The 16315-nt window shown below is 35.8% G+C and overlaps 1 protein-coding gene across 2 annotated transcripts; it reads right to left on the minus strand.

Moving 5' to 3' along the window:
• Positions 1 to 4755: 4755 nt before the first annotated feature.
• LOC103957936 (arginase 1, mitochondrial) lies at positions 4756 to 9114 on the minus strand. 2 transcript variants are annotated; one of them, XM_048566860.1, is made up of 7 exons: positions 8931 to 9114; positions 8666 to 8808; positions 8077 to 8236; positions 7589 to 7722; positions 6378 to 6587; positions 5622 to 5732; positions 4756 to 5333 (listed from the first exon to the last, which is right to left on the minus strand). In XM_048566860.1, exons 2-7 carry the CDS (start codon positions 8804 to 8806, stop codon positions 5073 to 5075), a joined length of 1017 nt encoding a protein of 338 aa, XP_048422817.1. In that variant the 5' UTR covers positions 8807 to 8808; positions 8931 to 9114; the 3' UTR covers positions 4756 to 5072. The 2 variants fall into 2 exon arrangements, with proteins under 2 accessions (XP_048422817.1, XP_018505555.2); XM_018650039.2 differs by lacking the exon at positions 8931 to 9114 and having other exon boundaries at positions 8666 to 8821.
• Between the last annotated feature and the right edge of the window lie 7201 nt (positions 9115 to 16315).

Below are 16315 nucleotides of genomic sequence, written 5' to 3' on the forward strand. Positions count from 1 at the left end.
GGCTTCTTCTTCTCCATAGTTGCCATGGCGTGCACATCAATACCGACGCCTTCCAAGAAGGTGACGGGATCGAAAGCTGTGGTTTCAGAGAAGAGAGCATCAAGGTCGTCAGCGTAGAGAGCGCGAAGGTCGTCTAGTACCCGGAGTAGCGTCTTCAACTCTTTCCCGTTACCAAAGCATCGTTTCGGCTGTGGCGGATTTACAGGCTTCTTCTTCTCCATAGTTGCCATGGCGTGCACATCAATACTCATGTCTTCCAAGAAGGTGACGGGATCGAAAGCTGTGGTTTCAGCGAAGAGAGCATCAAGGTCGTCAGTGAAGAGAGCATCAAGGTCGTGAAGAAGCTTTCCCTCACATGGCAGTTCATGCTCCATCTGGTTGGGAGAAGGAAAGCAGTGATAGCTAGGGCTTTGGAATCTGGAAACTGGAGAATAGTACTGTAGTGGTTTACAAAAGGCTGCGGGGGTTGGTTGATACCTCTAGCTAATGGGCTACGTATGTATATATAAACTTTCTTTTCTTGCCTCATGTGGTTTCCTACCCTAATGTGGAAACAACTCTGAAAATTAGGGTTAGTGATCACTTTTATTTTATTATTAATTATATATTATAAATTTATCGCCAACTAAAACCTAAATTTGCCACGGTAAATGATCATCAAGCTCAGAGTTTTGTTTTAATTGCTTTATCATAACGCAAGGGCATCACCACCGTTTGTTTACCTTACCTGACAACCAATTTACTGTATTGCCCCAAACAAATTAATAAATAAGATTATTTAATTTCATTTTGTCAATTTTATTTTTGGGAAATTATATGCACAACCTTTATACTCTCTTTACATGTTATTTATGTTGACTGATTCTCTTTTATATATTCAATCGAAAGATAAAACATAAACAGAGAGATAAAAGTGTAAAAATTATTTTCCATTTCTTTTGCCTAGTTTGTTTTGTCAAAGCCAACTGAATGAAAATTCAAATGCCTATCTTATTTCACTAAACTACGAGCTATTGTATGTAATATCTCATATGATCACATTTATGATAACATTTTTAGAAGAGTGGTGATTCCAACACACATGCGAGGGACACTAAAAATAGGACTTATCCTACAAAAGCTTGCCCGACGGAACAATTTTCATTCGTTAAAAAACCATTTACCCGACGAAATATTCAACTTGTAGGGAAAATCTAGTTAGCGTTTAGAGTTTAGAGAAAACCTTTATGAGACGGAAAGTATTCATAGGGCAAGATTTTATCCGTTAGGAAAAATTTTGGCACTAAGAGGAAAAAAATGGTGCACAATACCTTAAGGTTTGCAGGGCAAATACCTAGTTCGTTGGGTAGGTCCCTTTGCCCGCCAAACTTTTTTGTCGCTTACTATTGCGGGTCACGCATCATGTCCTTCATCTCATCCTCTCCCACTTAATTGAAGGTCAGTTCATTTTTATTTGTTGATTAATTTTGTCTTCGATGTGTGATTAGTTAATTTTGATTTATGTTGGTTAGTGATTGGATTGGAAGTTAAGGGAAAGGTATGTTTTGTCTCTTAATTATAAGTATTATGTTTGAATTTATTTAATTGTGATACGTATATATGTTGAAACTATGTGTGATGTGAAATTTTGAGTTTGTGTTATTGAAATATATGTAGATTAGGAGAATTTAATTTGTGCCACTATTAGAATTTTGTAACCATTTATATGGAGTTAATTATGTTGATAATATTTGTATAATAAATTCGAAGAAACCTTAGACCCATTTAAGGTTTTGTCGGACACACGTGTAGACGCAGTATGGGGCTCCGTGGTATTGAATCTTGAATTGTCCAGTTCGGGCACTAGTATGTGTTTAGGGTTTGTGATGAACTTGGCTAAGTTTCTTTCTTGGAAAATTCTGTTGTGTACCCTCTAATGTTCTTCGAGTGCATATTAGATTTTTTTTACGTCATGCACTTAGGGAATCATGGGGAGGTGCTGCCGGATTTTTTTACATCGAAAGTAGTCACGTAATTTGTAACCACAACACAGAAAATTCACTTTCAAATGGGATAGGTTCATTACCAGAGGCATAAGGGGGCGATGAAGCGTATTTTAAATCATTATGATGACTAAATTCTCTGAATACATGCGCAATGGAAAAGGAGTGGATCAAGTTGCAAGGTAGAAGTTGTGACCAATATTTGGATGGGATCGACAATATATTCAATTTGCATAATCATATTAGGTGTCCTTACGTGAAATGTAATATATTGTGTTTAGATGACACTAGACAAAGTCTGATATCACTTGTATTCGAATAGGATGGTACACACTTGCTCCAGTTAGACTTATCATGGAAAATCTCCCATTATAGCGTCAACGTCTTCCGGCAATGGGACAGTTTGGTTTCAACCCTCTATATCTGACCGTGTTGATGATGACCATGTGATGGACATATTAAATGATGATTTCCCTAATGTTTTGCTCAATAGGGATGAAGAGTCATCCACAGACCCCAAGAAGTAGATAAATTGAAGTCCAAATTTATGTCTTATTTCTTTTGCCAAGTTATTTTTGTCAAAGCCAACCAAATCAAAGTCCAAATTTATGTCTTATTTCACTTGACTACTAGCTAGTAACTACTACTCGTAATACCTCAACAAGGCGGTTCAGTGGCTGAGAACGAATTCCAGACCCATATTCCACACGGCATGTCCTGTATTCGATTCCTGCCGTTGGTGAATAGCACGATAGTGGTCAGGAGGAGGCTGAAATACCTCTGTGAGTCTTCCTGATTCCTGAAAGGGTGGACTATAGTGAAGAAACCATCAGCTGGTCCTCTTTTAAAAAGGAATCAACATACCACATTTTTTAGAACATATTTAGAAGAGATGTGGCTCCAACACACATGTGAGTAGTGATGGAGCGAGAAAATCATGTTGAGAAAAGTCAATCTTGAAAACTAGGGGTGAACACAAATTGGCCAAACAAACCAAGCCAGCTCTGAATGATAGAATGACCAATTTAGCAAGATTTTCACTTTCTACAAAAAAATGATGTCGAATAGCACAAATAAATAGTGCTTCATACCAGTTTTCTTATTTTCTCGCATGTGATATGGTAAAAATTAACACACAAATTAAATCTTATAGATTTTGTAATTGTAGTACGAGTAAGTAGGGATCATTCTATTTTGGGGATTAGAAATGATGCTAATCAACACAAATTAAACAAATAAACTGAAAACTAAGTTAAACTGACAAAGAAACAATGACTGGGGGGATTTTGGTCAAATTTAATTAAACAAAAAGTAAATGGCAACAAGAAAGTGAAGTTGTGAATAAAATACGGATGAAATGATAGTTAAATGATTCTTCTCCCCACATAAAACATATGTATATAAATCGATTTCTAGTTATTCTTTCTATAAACCATGAATGAAAATATCTCAAATTAACTGCAAATAGCACTAATTAACTCTTAAATTTTCCTAAGTTCAATGAATTTCACTCAGCGACACAACCAAATTATTCTTCTCAAGTTCCTTAACTATGAAAAACTAAGCATTGACGAAGTATTCATAATTATAAAAAAAACATGATACTCTTGCAAAGGATTTACTTAACTCAATCATGACTAGTAACTTTTATTACTTGCGAATACAAGTTCATAATGATTAGGTGAAATTCTCTTATATTCTAGCATCAAATCTCTGCATGCAAACTAAGTGTGCATCCTTTATAAACATACAAGAATTAGTTCTTTACTGGACAAATAAATCGCATAAATCAATTTATACAAAACATATGATCATGGCTTCAAATTCACCTCTAGCTATAAAGAAACCTAGTTACACATGTTCATCATAATTAAAAAGCAATCTAAAATAAACATTGAAATTTAAAACACAGATAGAAAGAACTTTGAAAATTCCAGCAATGGATGAATAATAGGCGTAGCACCCTTTTGTAAAACGTTGCAGGACACTTTATATATGTATAGGGCAGGCTGAATTCAGGGAAGAAAGGGATTATGCATTTTGAATTATTTTAGGACTCTAAAGAAACAGTTGGAGAATGTTGGAATGTGATTAGGATTCTTCCTTTCAGCTCGAGATAAGATAAGATAAGATAAGATAGGATAAGATAATGTTTCACTCCAACTCAGACTCCTCTTCCTTGTGTAATTCCTTGTCTTCCAAGCTTTAATCTTAATCCCCTTCAGATTTTAGCATAGGTTTAATACCTTTTAAACTCCAAAAACATCCAACCCATACGCTATCCATGCACATTATCCAATCCAAGTCCAAAACTGCTTCTAATTGCGTTATTTGATCTCTAATGCTCAACTTTAAGAACTCGACCTACAATGAAACGAAAATAACTTAAACTACTATAACAAATGAAAATTAACCAAGTAAATGCAAATAAATAAGATAACAAAATTACATAAATATGCTCCTATCAGCACGTTTTTAATTAAAGACAAAAACGACTTGAATTGTTAGAGTTTTGATACTTCACATAGTAATGTGACATTGTGTCATTTTGTTAAGTGGCCCAAAACTTGAATATACTCTGTAGTTAGCTTTCTTTTTCTTTTCTTTTTTTTTTTCACACTTTTCCTAGTGTCGAAATTTACTCGACTACTTTCCTCATGAGGCATCCTTCATTGCTCAGCTATAGAACATAGGATTACTGATAAATCCAGCATGCTAAGCATAAAACATAAAATCTTGTACAAGGATAAAATAGAAACAAAACACAAACATATACATGAAAATTTATGATCAACTTCTAAACTGCTTGTTGATTACATAGTCAAACTGGGTAAATTGGATATTATTCTTACTTAAACATAGGGAGGCGACATTGAGCTTCGAAAATCTGTCTGGTCTCAAACTTGCATCAAACCATTAAGGATACCATGTCCCCTCTGGAATATTATTGCTGAAAATGAATTACGATATCGCATGCTACAGCTAAATGTTTAATACTGGCAGTTCAGCTGTCCCGAAAAGAAATCCGTGTTATACTGAAAGCTTTTGGTCTCCAGGCCATGCGTTCTGAAAGGAACGCGGATCATTGCATCATTTTGAAATTTTCGCAGTCAGCTCTCTCACCAGCTTAGCAGCAACCATTGCAGTCATCCCATCAACAGTATCACGCTGTGGGTTGAACTCAACGACATCTGCAGCAACAACATCACCTTGGAGGTTATGGAGTATGTTGAGTACATCGCGGAAGGAGAGACCACCTGGCTCAATGTGTGACACTCCAGGAGCAAACGCAGGATCCAGGCAATCTACATCTATCGAGATATACACTCCCTTCACACCTTCCCCTAATTTCTGTCAAAGATAAATTTTGTAAGAGATATATATGGATGGATGCTAATTATAGATCACACGTCGAATGGTATCGTAAGCATTCATATATAACAGCTGGTTGACAAATATCCAATTAGCTATCTACTTAACTACATAAATATACAGAAACAATGATGGATATGCATAGGCAAGCTAGTGAGGAAGAACAGAAGAGAAAAAGAGCAAGAGACACACAGAAGCTCATAAATGGAAACACAAAGGACAGAGGGACATGGAAGGAGAGAAGAACAGAGAGAAAGAGATGGAGACCAGATTTTCCAAAAAGTGACGATCTCGTGAAAAGGTTCGCATTTCATATTGCTCAACACCAAAACGTTTTCCTTGTACACGCCCTTCATTGTTAATTGATCTAATGCCAACCTGAAAAGTCAGCAACCAAGTTCATTAGGTTAACTGCAAACGCTGGATAGCAACTAAAACAGGAGATTTCAACTTAATCTGAAAGCGCAAGAGAGTACGAGAACTACATTTGGTTAAATGTTTGAATAACTATGAACGAGGAGAAAAACAAATTGCCATAGGTAGGAAAACTTAAAAGGGAAACTTAAAAGTAAGTACAGAACACTCTTAATAAAGTAGATTTCACTGACGTTGCAGACAGACGACTAACAACAAAACGCTACTTCTACTAACTACTTAATTCAAGAACCAGAGATGCAATTACTATATGATGTCACGAAATCCTCCTTCTGGTAACTACTTTCCATGATGCATTCTACCTCCTATTCCCAAAATTTCAATCTTTGAAAAGAAAAAAATTCTAGTGCGATAGAAGTGCAAATATTATCAGATGAGTACGTTAATGTTTACTAAGTTCCCACAAACAATGTCAAAATCCTATGAGATGCTTTACAGAAAACCAGTAATGACACACCTAGAAACCCAGGCCAGGTGAAACTATAAAATATATACATAAATTTATTATTTGGATCAATACACATTTCTTAAATAAGTAGGAATGCAAACCATAAAGTGTATAGATGCATAGTAACAGACAAAAATTACCTGCAATAGGCGCCGAGCATAACCCCCTTCCATAATACGAGCAAAAGAAGATGCATGTGAATATTTATTATCTTCAAAGGCATGATAGATATCAGGATGGGCGTCAAGATGAAGAATATCCACAGGTCCCCCAAGCTTCTCAGTGACAGCTCTTACGACAGGATAAGAAATTGAGTGGTCACCACCTAACACTAATGGGCGCAGTGGATCCTGAAAGGGCATGGACACAATGTAAAGGTTTGTCTATTAAAAGCAAAAGTTAGCTAGTGTATAGATTAACGTCATCGGAATGAAAAGTCTCGGCCAAAAAGGATAACACTATCATGAAGGAGTGCTCTCAATATCTCTGACGATTTCCAGAAAACAAATTTCCGAAACAAGACCATGCAAACATGCCCCGGATCCAGAATGAACTCAAGATATTGTGCTGACCACTGATGGCATCTGAATTTTCTAGTTTCTCTGTCTGACATGAAGAGTCAAAGCTCTCACCAAACTTTTTCTGAAAAGGATCTTGATTGGTGCACACTATACTAGTAAAGTCCCCAATTAAAAAGGAAATATAGGCACCCAATGTAAATGAACCCTTACAATCCCTCCAGCAAGGGCCTGAATTTGGCATCATACTGCATGCAGGGTACTTGATATCTACGCATGTAAATTATTAACTGCACTAGCTGAGCTTCAAAGTATACTTCTCAAATGGCTGTTTTTTAAATTATAAGCATATTGTGTAACACAAAATTAAAAAAATGTATGAGCATATTGCAAGCAACTGAGTCATACTGGAGGAAAATTCAGTGCTATTAGGCAAAAACCACTATAGATGGTTATCAAGGGAATATGACTACATCTACGAGCAACTAACAGCGAACATGTTGTAGTTCACTTAATTGCTGCTAAAACAGAGTCTAAGTAAAGCATTTTAGGCACATCAGGCAGCACTACCAACAAGGTGGAAAGTACATATGTATTAAGTTTTGGTGCATAAGGTTCAAAAACTCAACTTTTGTCACATAACCTAGCACAAATGGCAAAACTGGTGTCAGAGTTATCAAGCTGCCCACGGAACAAGAAGTAGAGTTTTGAGAACATAACAGAACAACAGTATTGACGTAATTTTTCCACTTAAATCTTCCACAGCTTCAGTTTGTTTCTCAAAACAAATTATTGCAAAAAAAAATTTGAAGTTTATAGAAATTACAACCAACCTGTTCCATTACTAGCTTGACAGACTCACTTATGACATTCATCAGTCTGTCATCATCTACTCCACAATCTCGAATTTCTTGGACAGGAACATCACCAACATCAGTTAGCACCCTCGGGTCATTTAGTTCTTTCCCTGCATCACCAGCATCATGTTACAATGATTTCACACACCATCAAATGAGAAAAACGAAGGGACAAGAAATCAGCAACAACAATGAGCATTGCATCTCTCAAATTCACAAAATTGCAGATGTTTCACGAATTATGATGCAGTCATCACAAAACCTGAGTACATACATATACACATGATAGTTCTGAGAATGGTTGGTTTCACTAACAGCATAAACTGCTAAATGCAATAGTAAATATGAGAAACAACCGCCAATGTTGCACTTCGAATTCTCAAGCGACACTTGATGGGTAGACAGCTAAACATTGAATGGTTTAAGAAGCAAAATGTTCAGTAATAATTTAGATAATTCGATACCTTCTTCAGTAGTTGAGTTGGTGCTCCCACACCAGATAGCCTCTCTAATCCTCGGAGGAGCAAAAGCTGGCCCTTGAAGAAACGATGAGTTATGTCCAAGAGGAACTCCAAGAAGAGATGTGGATGCCACAGCTCCTCCTAAAGCACGTACAAGTTCTCCCTACACAACCCAAAAAAGCGCAATTCACCACAACCAATTCTAAGTCCAAGAATCTACTTACACAATCACATAAACAAAAATACCCACTTTTTATTCGATCGATATTCTAATTAATCTAATCTAATCTAATCTAAACGACCAGGAGTTAGATTCAAACTTATCAAATTGAAGAAAAAAAAAATCACCAAAACTCGTTCCATGTCCGAAAATCTGCACAATCACATAAACAAAAAGAAAACCATCGTTTTTTTATTCGAGCCATATTCTTATTAATTTAATCTTAACGACGAGGAGTGGGATTCAAACTTAAACAACTGAAAAAAGAATAAGAAATACCCAATTTACCAGAATTTATTGCGAGTCCAAAAATCTACTTGGACAATCCCAAAAGCAAAAAATGAAACACAACCCAAGAAGGAAAGAGCAAACCTTGAGCTTTGCCCTCTCACGAATGAGTGTGAGAGAAGCATCTATGACTCGACTCTGGCCCTTCTCTATCAGAGCAACGGGAACGTTTTCAGCATTCAATTTATGCAAGAAATGGATTCCTCTGCGCCCAATGATTGACATATCTGCAAATTGCATGGACAAAAACACACTTGATTTTCTCACAAGTCACCGAAATAAGAAAAGAAAAAAAAAACCCATGTAATTGTAATCGCTTTGGGGTCGAGAAATCAGAGAAAGTGTATACCTTTGAGCGGGAATTTGAAGGTGGTAGAGAGAGAGAGAGAGAGAGAGAGAGAGAGAGAGTTGAGTGAGAAACGGAAACCAAGAATTGCAGTGATTCAGTGACCAATGAAGAACGACGCAGAATAGAAGATAACAACTAAATAATCCGGATTAATTAACGTAATCCAAATTTAGGATTTGATTTATTTACCAGGTATGAAGAGGATGACGGGTCATTTCTCGTTTGATATATCCACTCCATTTTCTTCCTTTCTTGCTGAATATGTCTCAAAAGACATTACTGTCCTTCACCCTGCATTGTTTTCCTATTCGTGATGATAGGACCACATATCCAACTTTAATTTTACGCACATTCAACCACGAAAACCATTCACCTCTTTTTTTTACTTCAATCCCTCCCCCGCATCTCCCCCTTCCCTCCCGCCTCCCCTACCCTCTCGTAGCTCCTCCCCTCCTCCCCTCCTCCCCTCCACAACTGAGATGAGCTAACCAATGGTCCTTTCTCAAAGCAGAGTTTGGTTCCGTTGCCTCGCCCTATGAATGTTGTCGTTGTATGTTTGCAGAGGTTGGATGTTGTTTCGCTTTATGCGTTGAGTTTGTGCTCTCATCCTTCAATGGTGACATTTGTGGTCTCGTTCTATTGCGATGATTTTATGTAGCCTCGCATTTAGGCGACGACCTATGCCGTCGTTGGTATAAGTCCGTTGCGTCTATCATGTTTTTGTAATATATTTGTATTGATGACTTTTTGTGGAGTCAAGACAGTGTTTGTGGCAGGCATATAGAGGTTTACTATTATTTGTTTCTCCATGCAAATTTACTCTAGATCAATTTCTTGATTACTGGAGCTTATGTATCCAATTGGCAAACTCTGTAATTGTTTGTGAAGTTCAATGAAATACCACTCTATTGTTTCTTATCCAAAAAACAAAAAGAGAACATGTTTAAATTATTATACAAGACATTATTTTTTATTTGATCATTTTGAGAGTTTTGAACATGTTTTATTGACACAATCTTTTCAAAATAAATTTTATAATTTAAACTACATATTAATAAAATTAAGGATGAAAAGATATTTTTGTCTTCTATCATAACAAAAAAATTAAGGACGGTAACTTAATTTCACAAAACAAAATTTTGTTGATTTTGGTTTAAGCCTCACCTACACACAGTGTTTAAAGTATCGATATCGGTGGATGTATCGATATGCAAATTTTTGAAAATATCGAAAGATATGCCGTCGATATCAATATTGGTTGCTTTCAATGAAACTGATTAAAATTTAAAATAAAACTGTATGGATTGTCAAATATTGGTTTGGAATAAATATAAGAGTTCTTCCAATATTTAACAGCTGTGTCAGAAATATCGACGATATTTGGTAATTTTAGTCTAAACTTAAGAGTTTCTCCGATATGAGATGAAGTTTAGATTTTATCCTCCATTTCCATATTTTTCTGGTGATTCTCTAATTAAAAAAAATAAAATAAATAAAAAAAGTAATAAAAAAACAAACCTCTCTCCCTCTCTCTCTAACTCTCTTCGTTTCTTCTTCAATTTTAAAAACAAAAGTAAAAAATTTCACACACTTTGTGTGTGGGTATATACTAGTATCGTCTTAAAGATTTTAGTGTTACAACATTTTATCTTCGGGGCTTGTGGCATAACTCTATATATATTCTTTGGTTTAGTAATTGGACAAATTAACTGAAGGTACAGTTTGAATTTTAGGTGGTCGTGTGCTGTGGTGCTCTAGTTTGATTATCAAAAAGGATTTTGGAAGATAGAAAATCCTACAGAGTAAAAGAAACAATTAACCCCGGAATATTCTATTTTATTTTAGTACATTTTATTACAAAATATAATAAAAGGTTCTCCAATTATTTGAGAAGCTTGTGGTGGGTGCCCCTAGTAAAAGAAGTGGCGATCGAATGATGACGTGACCAACATACATGGTGGTTTGCCGAGTCACATGCCAATCAAATCTTTCGTCGGACAAAACCAACAGATCACCCAAGAAATGAAACCTGACGACACGCGTTTCGAGGTGCGTTTGTTCTGACCCGAGGTGTGTTTTGAGACACTCTTATCCTATATTGATCAACAGTATTTTTTCACTAATCTTTATATAGACTTATTCCTTTTTCTTAGTAATTAAAACTTGGACCATTTGAAAATGGATTGAAGATTTGGACCTTATGGTTGTGTGAATTAGGCTTAATGATTATACTATAATATTAATATTAATTAATATTAATTAATCAAGACAAGGACCTTGGGCCTTGGGGCACTTGGGGCCAAGGAATTAAAATTAATATGATCAATTAGTTTTAATTTCGAATTAAGTTTTTAATTAAATTAATTAAAAACGTTTTGATTAATAGACACAACTCTTTGGAAAGAGTTGTATAGCTTCAGATACATCCAAAAGGTGTTTGAAAAGGTATGAAAGAGCCTATATAACTGGAGTCCTCAGTTCCATCAAAAATCATCTTTTTCTTCCCCCTTGTCTTCCGTACAAAATTTCCAAAGAGTAAACACACAAAGCAATTCGCTAGAGTTCTATAATTCAGTCCGGGTTGTAGAATTAGATAGTTGTATCCTAGTCGAGCAGACGTTGTAGAACCACAAGCACACGAGTGGGACGGAAATACTATTCGAAGGACATAGCGTTTGCGCTAACCTCTACCTTCAATTCATTCAAGTTAGTGTCATTTTAATTTTTTTTTTGTTACTATAACATAATTGCATTCTGTATTACAAGTATTTTTGAATAATAAAGTATAAGTATTTCGGTTCTGTATTTCTGTTATTTTATTGTTTCTAAATTGTTCTCCAACAATCTTTGAACAGTATGGAACAATCGGGAACTAAACCTCATTCTGAGAAGCCTAAGAAATTTAAGGGCGGAGACTTCAAAAGATGGCAGCAGAAAATGCTGTTTTATTTGACAACCTTGAATTTGGCTAATGTTCTACGCGAGACTGTACCTACTGCAGATGGAGAAAATATTTTTTCTGCAGAAACTTTAACGGCTATAGATGCCTGGAATCATAATGATTTCCTCTGCATAAACTATATTCTCAATGCATTAGATGATTCATTGTATGATGTCTATGTAGTATGCAAAACAGCCAAGGAACTTTGGGAATCACTTGAGAAAAAATATAAAACTGAGGATGCTGGTTTGAAGAAATTTGTCGTGGGCAAATTTTTAGACTACAAAATGGTGGATTCCAAGTCCGTTGTCTCTCAAACTGAAGATCTCCAGAAAATCATCCATGACATTCATGTTGAAGGGATGGTGATCAATGAGTCTTTCCAAGTGGCGTCCTTTATAGAAAAACTACCACCTTCTTGGAAAGAGTTCAAGAATTATCTCAAGCACAAACGTAAAGAGATGACCCTTAAGGATCTCATTGTAAGGCTGAGAATAGAGGAAGATAACAAAAAGAATAAGAAGGGCCTGGTTTCGAGTATGGAAGCCAAGGCGAATGTTGTTGAAGGAAGTTCATCAAAGCAAAGGCCGAAGTTCCAGAAAACTAAGAAAAAGGAAAAACACTTTGTCCCTGGTGCAAAAGGAAAAGACTTCAAGAAAATCAAGGGAAGTTGCTGGGTTTGTGGAAAGTAAGGCCATAGGGCTTAAGAATGTCGCCATCGAAGGGATCAAGGTCCTGGAAATCAAGGCAACAACAACCACGCAAACCTAATTGAAAACAATGTGGATGCCTTGGCTGCAATGATTTCTGAAATCAACCTTGTATCTGATCACGCTGATTGGTGGATAGATACCAGTGCAACTCGCCATGTGTGTGGTGACAAAACTATGTTCTCATCCTACCAGAAAATCGAGGGAAACAAGCAGCTGTTTATGGGAAATGCATATGCATCTGTTGTGGCTGGAATAGGGAAATGTGTTCTGAAATTCACTTCTGGAAAGGAATTAACCCTCCTTGATGTGCTACATGTCCTCGATATAAGGAAGAATCTTGTTTCTGGTCCTATTCTTAGTAATAAAGGATTCAAACTAGTTTTTGAGTCCAATAAGTTTGTACTAACTAAAGGGGGAATGTTTGTAGGGAAGGGTTACCTTGCTGATGGATTATTCAAACTAAATGTACTTGCTAATACTATGAATGAAATAAATAATGCTTCTACTTATATTGTTGATTTGTCTAATTTATAGCACTCTAGGTTAGGACATGTAAATTTTCGTTCACTTTTTAGAATGCATAATTTAGGTTTGCTGCCCAAAATTGATTATCTAGATAATGTTAAATGTGAGACTTGGACAGAATCGAAATTTGCAAGTCAAAGCTTTAAATCAGTGCATGAAAAGTCCAATGATTTATTAGATTTAATTCATAGTGACTTGTGTGATTTTAGATCATATCCAACTCGTGGTGGAAAGAACTATTATGTAGCATTTATAGATAATTTCAGTAAGTATTGTTATGTTTATTTACTTCATAGTAAAGATGCGACCTTGGATATGTTTAAGACATATAAGGCAGAAGTTGAGAATCAACTTAACAAGAAGATTAAAGTCTTAAGGTCCGATAGGGAAGGAGAATATGAGTCTCATGCCTTTGCTGAATTTTGTGCCACACATGGCATAATTCATCAAACAACAGCCCCTTATACACCACAACAAAATGGTGTTGCCGAACGGAAAAATAAGACTTTTAAAGACATGATCAATTCTATGTTGAATAGCTTTGGGCTTCCACACAATTTGTGGGGTGAAGCTTTACTTACTGCAAATAAAATTTTGAATCGAATTCCACCTAAAATGAGAAAAGAGTCACCATATGAATTATGGAAAGGAAGAACCCCAACGTTTAAATTGCTTAAAGTGTGGGGTTGCCTGGCAAAAGTACAAGTCCCATTGCCAAAGAGAACAAAATTAGGGCCTAAAACTATAGATTGTGTTTTTATTGGTTTTGCATCTAATAGTTCAGCTTATAGATTCTTAGTTTTTCATTCCGAAGTCAGTGATATACATGTCAATACTATTATAGAATCTATAAATGCAATATTTTTTGAGGATATATTTCCATACAAAATAGGCAAGTCTAATTTATTGAAAAAGAGATTACATGATGATGTATCTGAGGTTAATGAAAAACCTAGAGAACATGATGATGGTTCATCCTCATCTAGATTTCAAGAAGAAGAAGAACTTGAACCTAGAAGGAGTAAAAGGACAAAAATTCGAAAGGACTTTGGGCCTGATTTTGTGACCTTATTAACCGAGACAGAACCTCAATCATTCAAGGAGGCCATGTCCACTCCTGAAGCTCCATTTTGGAAGGATGTAGTTAACAGTGAAATAGATTCCATTACGCAAAATCATACATGGGAATTAGTCGATTTGCCCCCTGGCAATAAGCCAATTGGGTACAAATGGATCTTTAAGAAGAAATTAAAACCTGATGGTACGATTGACAAATATAAAGCTCGTTTGGCAGCTAAAGGATACCGTCAAAAACATGGTTTGGATTTCTTTGATACGTACTCGCCTATAACGAGAATTACGTCAATAAAACTGTTGATGCTAGAGCTGCACTCCATAACACGGAAATACATCAAATGGATGTAAAGACTGCATTCTTAAATGGAGACTTAGATGAGGAAATATATATGGAACAACCTGAGGGGTTTGTGGTTAAAGGTCAAGAACACAAAGTTTGTAAACTTGTGAAATCACTATATGGGCTTAAACAAGCTCCAAAGTAATGGCATGAAAAATTTGACCATATTATGATAACACACGGTTTTAAGATAAACGAGTGTGATAAGTGTGTCTACACAAAAACTCAAAATAATGCTTGCGTTATATTGTGTTTATATGTAGATGATATGCTTATAATGGGAACTAACAAAGAGATAATAAATTGGACCAAGAAGATATTGAAATCAAGTTTCGATATGAAAGATCTTGGATTAGCTGATGTGATTCTTGGTGTAAAAATAAAAAGAAACCAAGAAGGATATATTCTTACACAGTCCCATTATATAGAAGCTACGCTTAGAAAATATGGTCATTTGGAAAGTAAAGATGCAATTACTCCTTTTGATGCCAATAGCAAACTTAAGAAAAATAGAAGTGATGCTATATCTCAACGTGAATACTCACAAGTTATTAGAAGTCTTATGTACATTATGAACTGTACAAGGCCTAATATAACATACTCAGTGAGTAGACTGAGTAGATATACATGCAATCCTGGGCATGATCATTGGGAAGCTTTAATTCGAGTATTGAGATACTTAAAGCATACAATGAATTATGGATTGCATTATACAAGGTATCCTCCTGTGCTTGAAGGATTTACTGATGCGAATTGGATATCGGATAGTAATGATACAAAATCCACAAGTGGATATGTATTTATTTTGGGAGGAGCAGCAATATCTTGGAAATCTTCTAAACAAACATGCATAGCCCAATCAACTATGGAATCGGAATTTATAGCTCTCGATATGGCTGGAGGAGAAGCTGAGTGGCTAAGAGATTTTTTGGAGGATGTTCCCATATGGCCTAAACCTGTAACGGCAATATGTATACACTGTGATAGTTTAGCTGCACAATATCAAGCTAAAAATAGTGTATACAATGGGAAGTCTAGACAAATTAGACGAAGGCATAATACAATAAAGCAATGGCTCTCTATTGGTGTAATTTCTATTGACTATGTTAAGTCAAAAAATAATATTGCGGATCCGCTTACTAAAGGTTTGTCTAGAGAACAAGTTAAGCATAAATCAAGGGGAATGGGTTTAAAGCCAATAGAGTAAAATGAAACTACCAAACGGAAACCTAACCTAGTTGATTAGAGATCCCATGGTCTAGGTTCAATAGGCAAACTGGTTTGGCTAGATTCAAGAAGAAACACACTTACATACCCATTCCTATGATGGAAGAAGTGTGGTGACTGCTGATACTGTAGGATACATTAGTTTAATGATATTGATACTTGTAAATCAAGTGGAATAGTAGCAGCCTATTCTTAATCAATATCACCTATATGAGAGTAAATGTGGGGTCGCATTTATGAGAATTACATGGCTACATTATCTAAAGCTCTCATGAATCCAGGATTTGTTCAGGACCAAAAAGAACACAAACGTATAAATTTGTGATGTGTAAATGTGGCATATGTTTTGCTTATTGTCTTGGTTTACTGCGGAGATGAACAGTTCAAGATTTTATATTTACTGCGCCATCTAATAAATCCGATAAGTATATACTAAGGTAGGTTCAAGTCCAAAAGACACATCTCTTAATGTATGTCACATCTATTGTTTACTCTCGTATCTTAGTGTTTCTAGGACCAAAGAGTCATCTCAAATGTGGGGTATTGTAGGAGTTTGAGACCC

The sequence above is a fragment of a genome, unplaced genomic scaffold (assembly GCF_019419815.1).
Source record: "Pyrus x bretschneideri cultivar Hongxiangsu unplaced genomic scaffold, Pyrus_bretschneideri_v1 Contig43, whole genome shotgun sequence".
Lineage (NCBI taxonomy): Eukaryota > Viridiplantae > Streptophyta > Magnoliopsida > Rosales > Rosaceae > Pyrus > Pyrus x bretschneideri.

Excerpts from the sequence above, each read along its gene's own strand:
- LOC103957936 (XM_018650039.2), bottom strand. The coding sequence starts at position 8,821 with ATGCAATTTGCAGATATGTCAATCATTGGGCGCAGAGGAATCCATTTC. Across the intron at positions 7,723-8,076 it reads CAACTCAACTACTGAAGAAG|GGAAAGAACTAAATGACCCG; the intron begins GTATCGAATTAT and ends CTGGTGATGCAG. Across the intron at positions 5,733-6,377 it reads ATGCTCGGCGCCTATTGCAG|GTTGGCATTAGATCAATTAA; the intron begins GTAATTTTTGTC and ends CTGACTTTTCAG.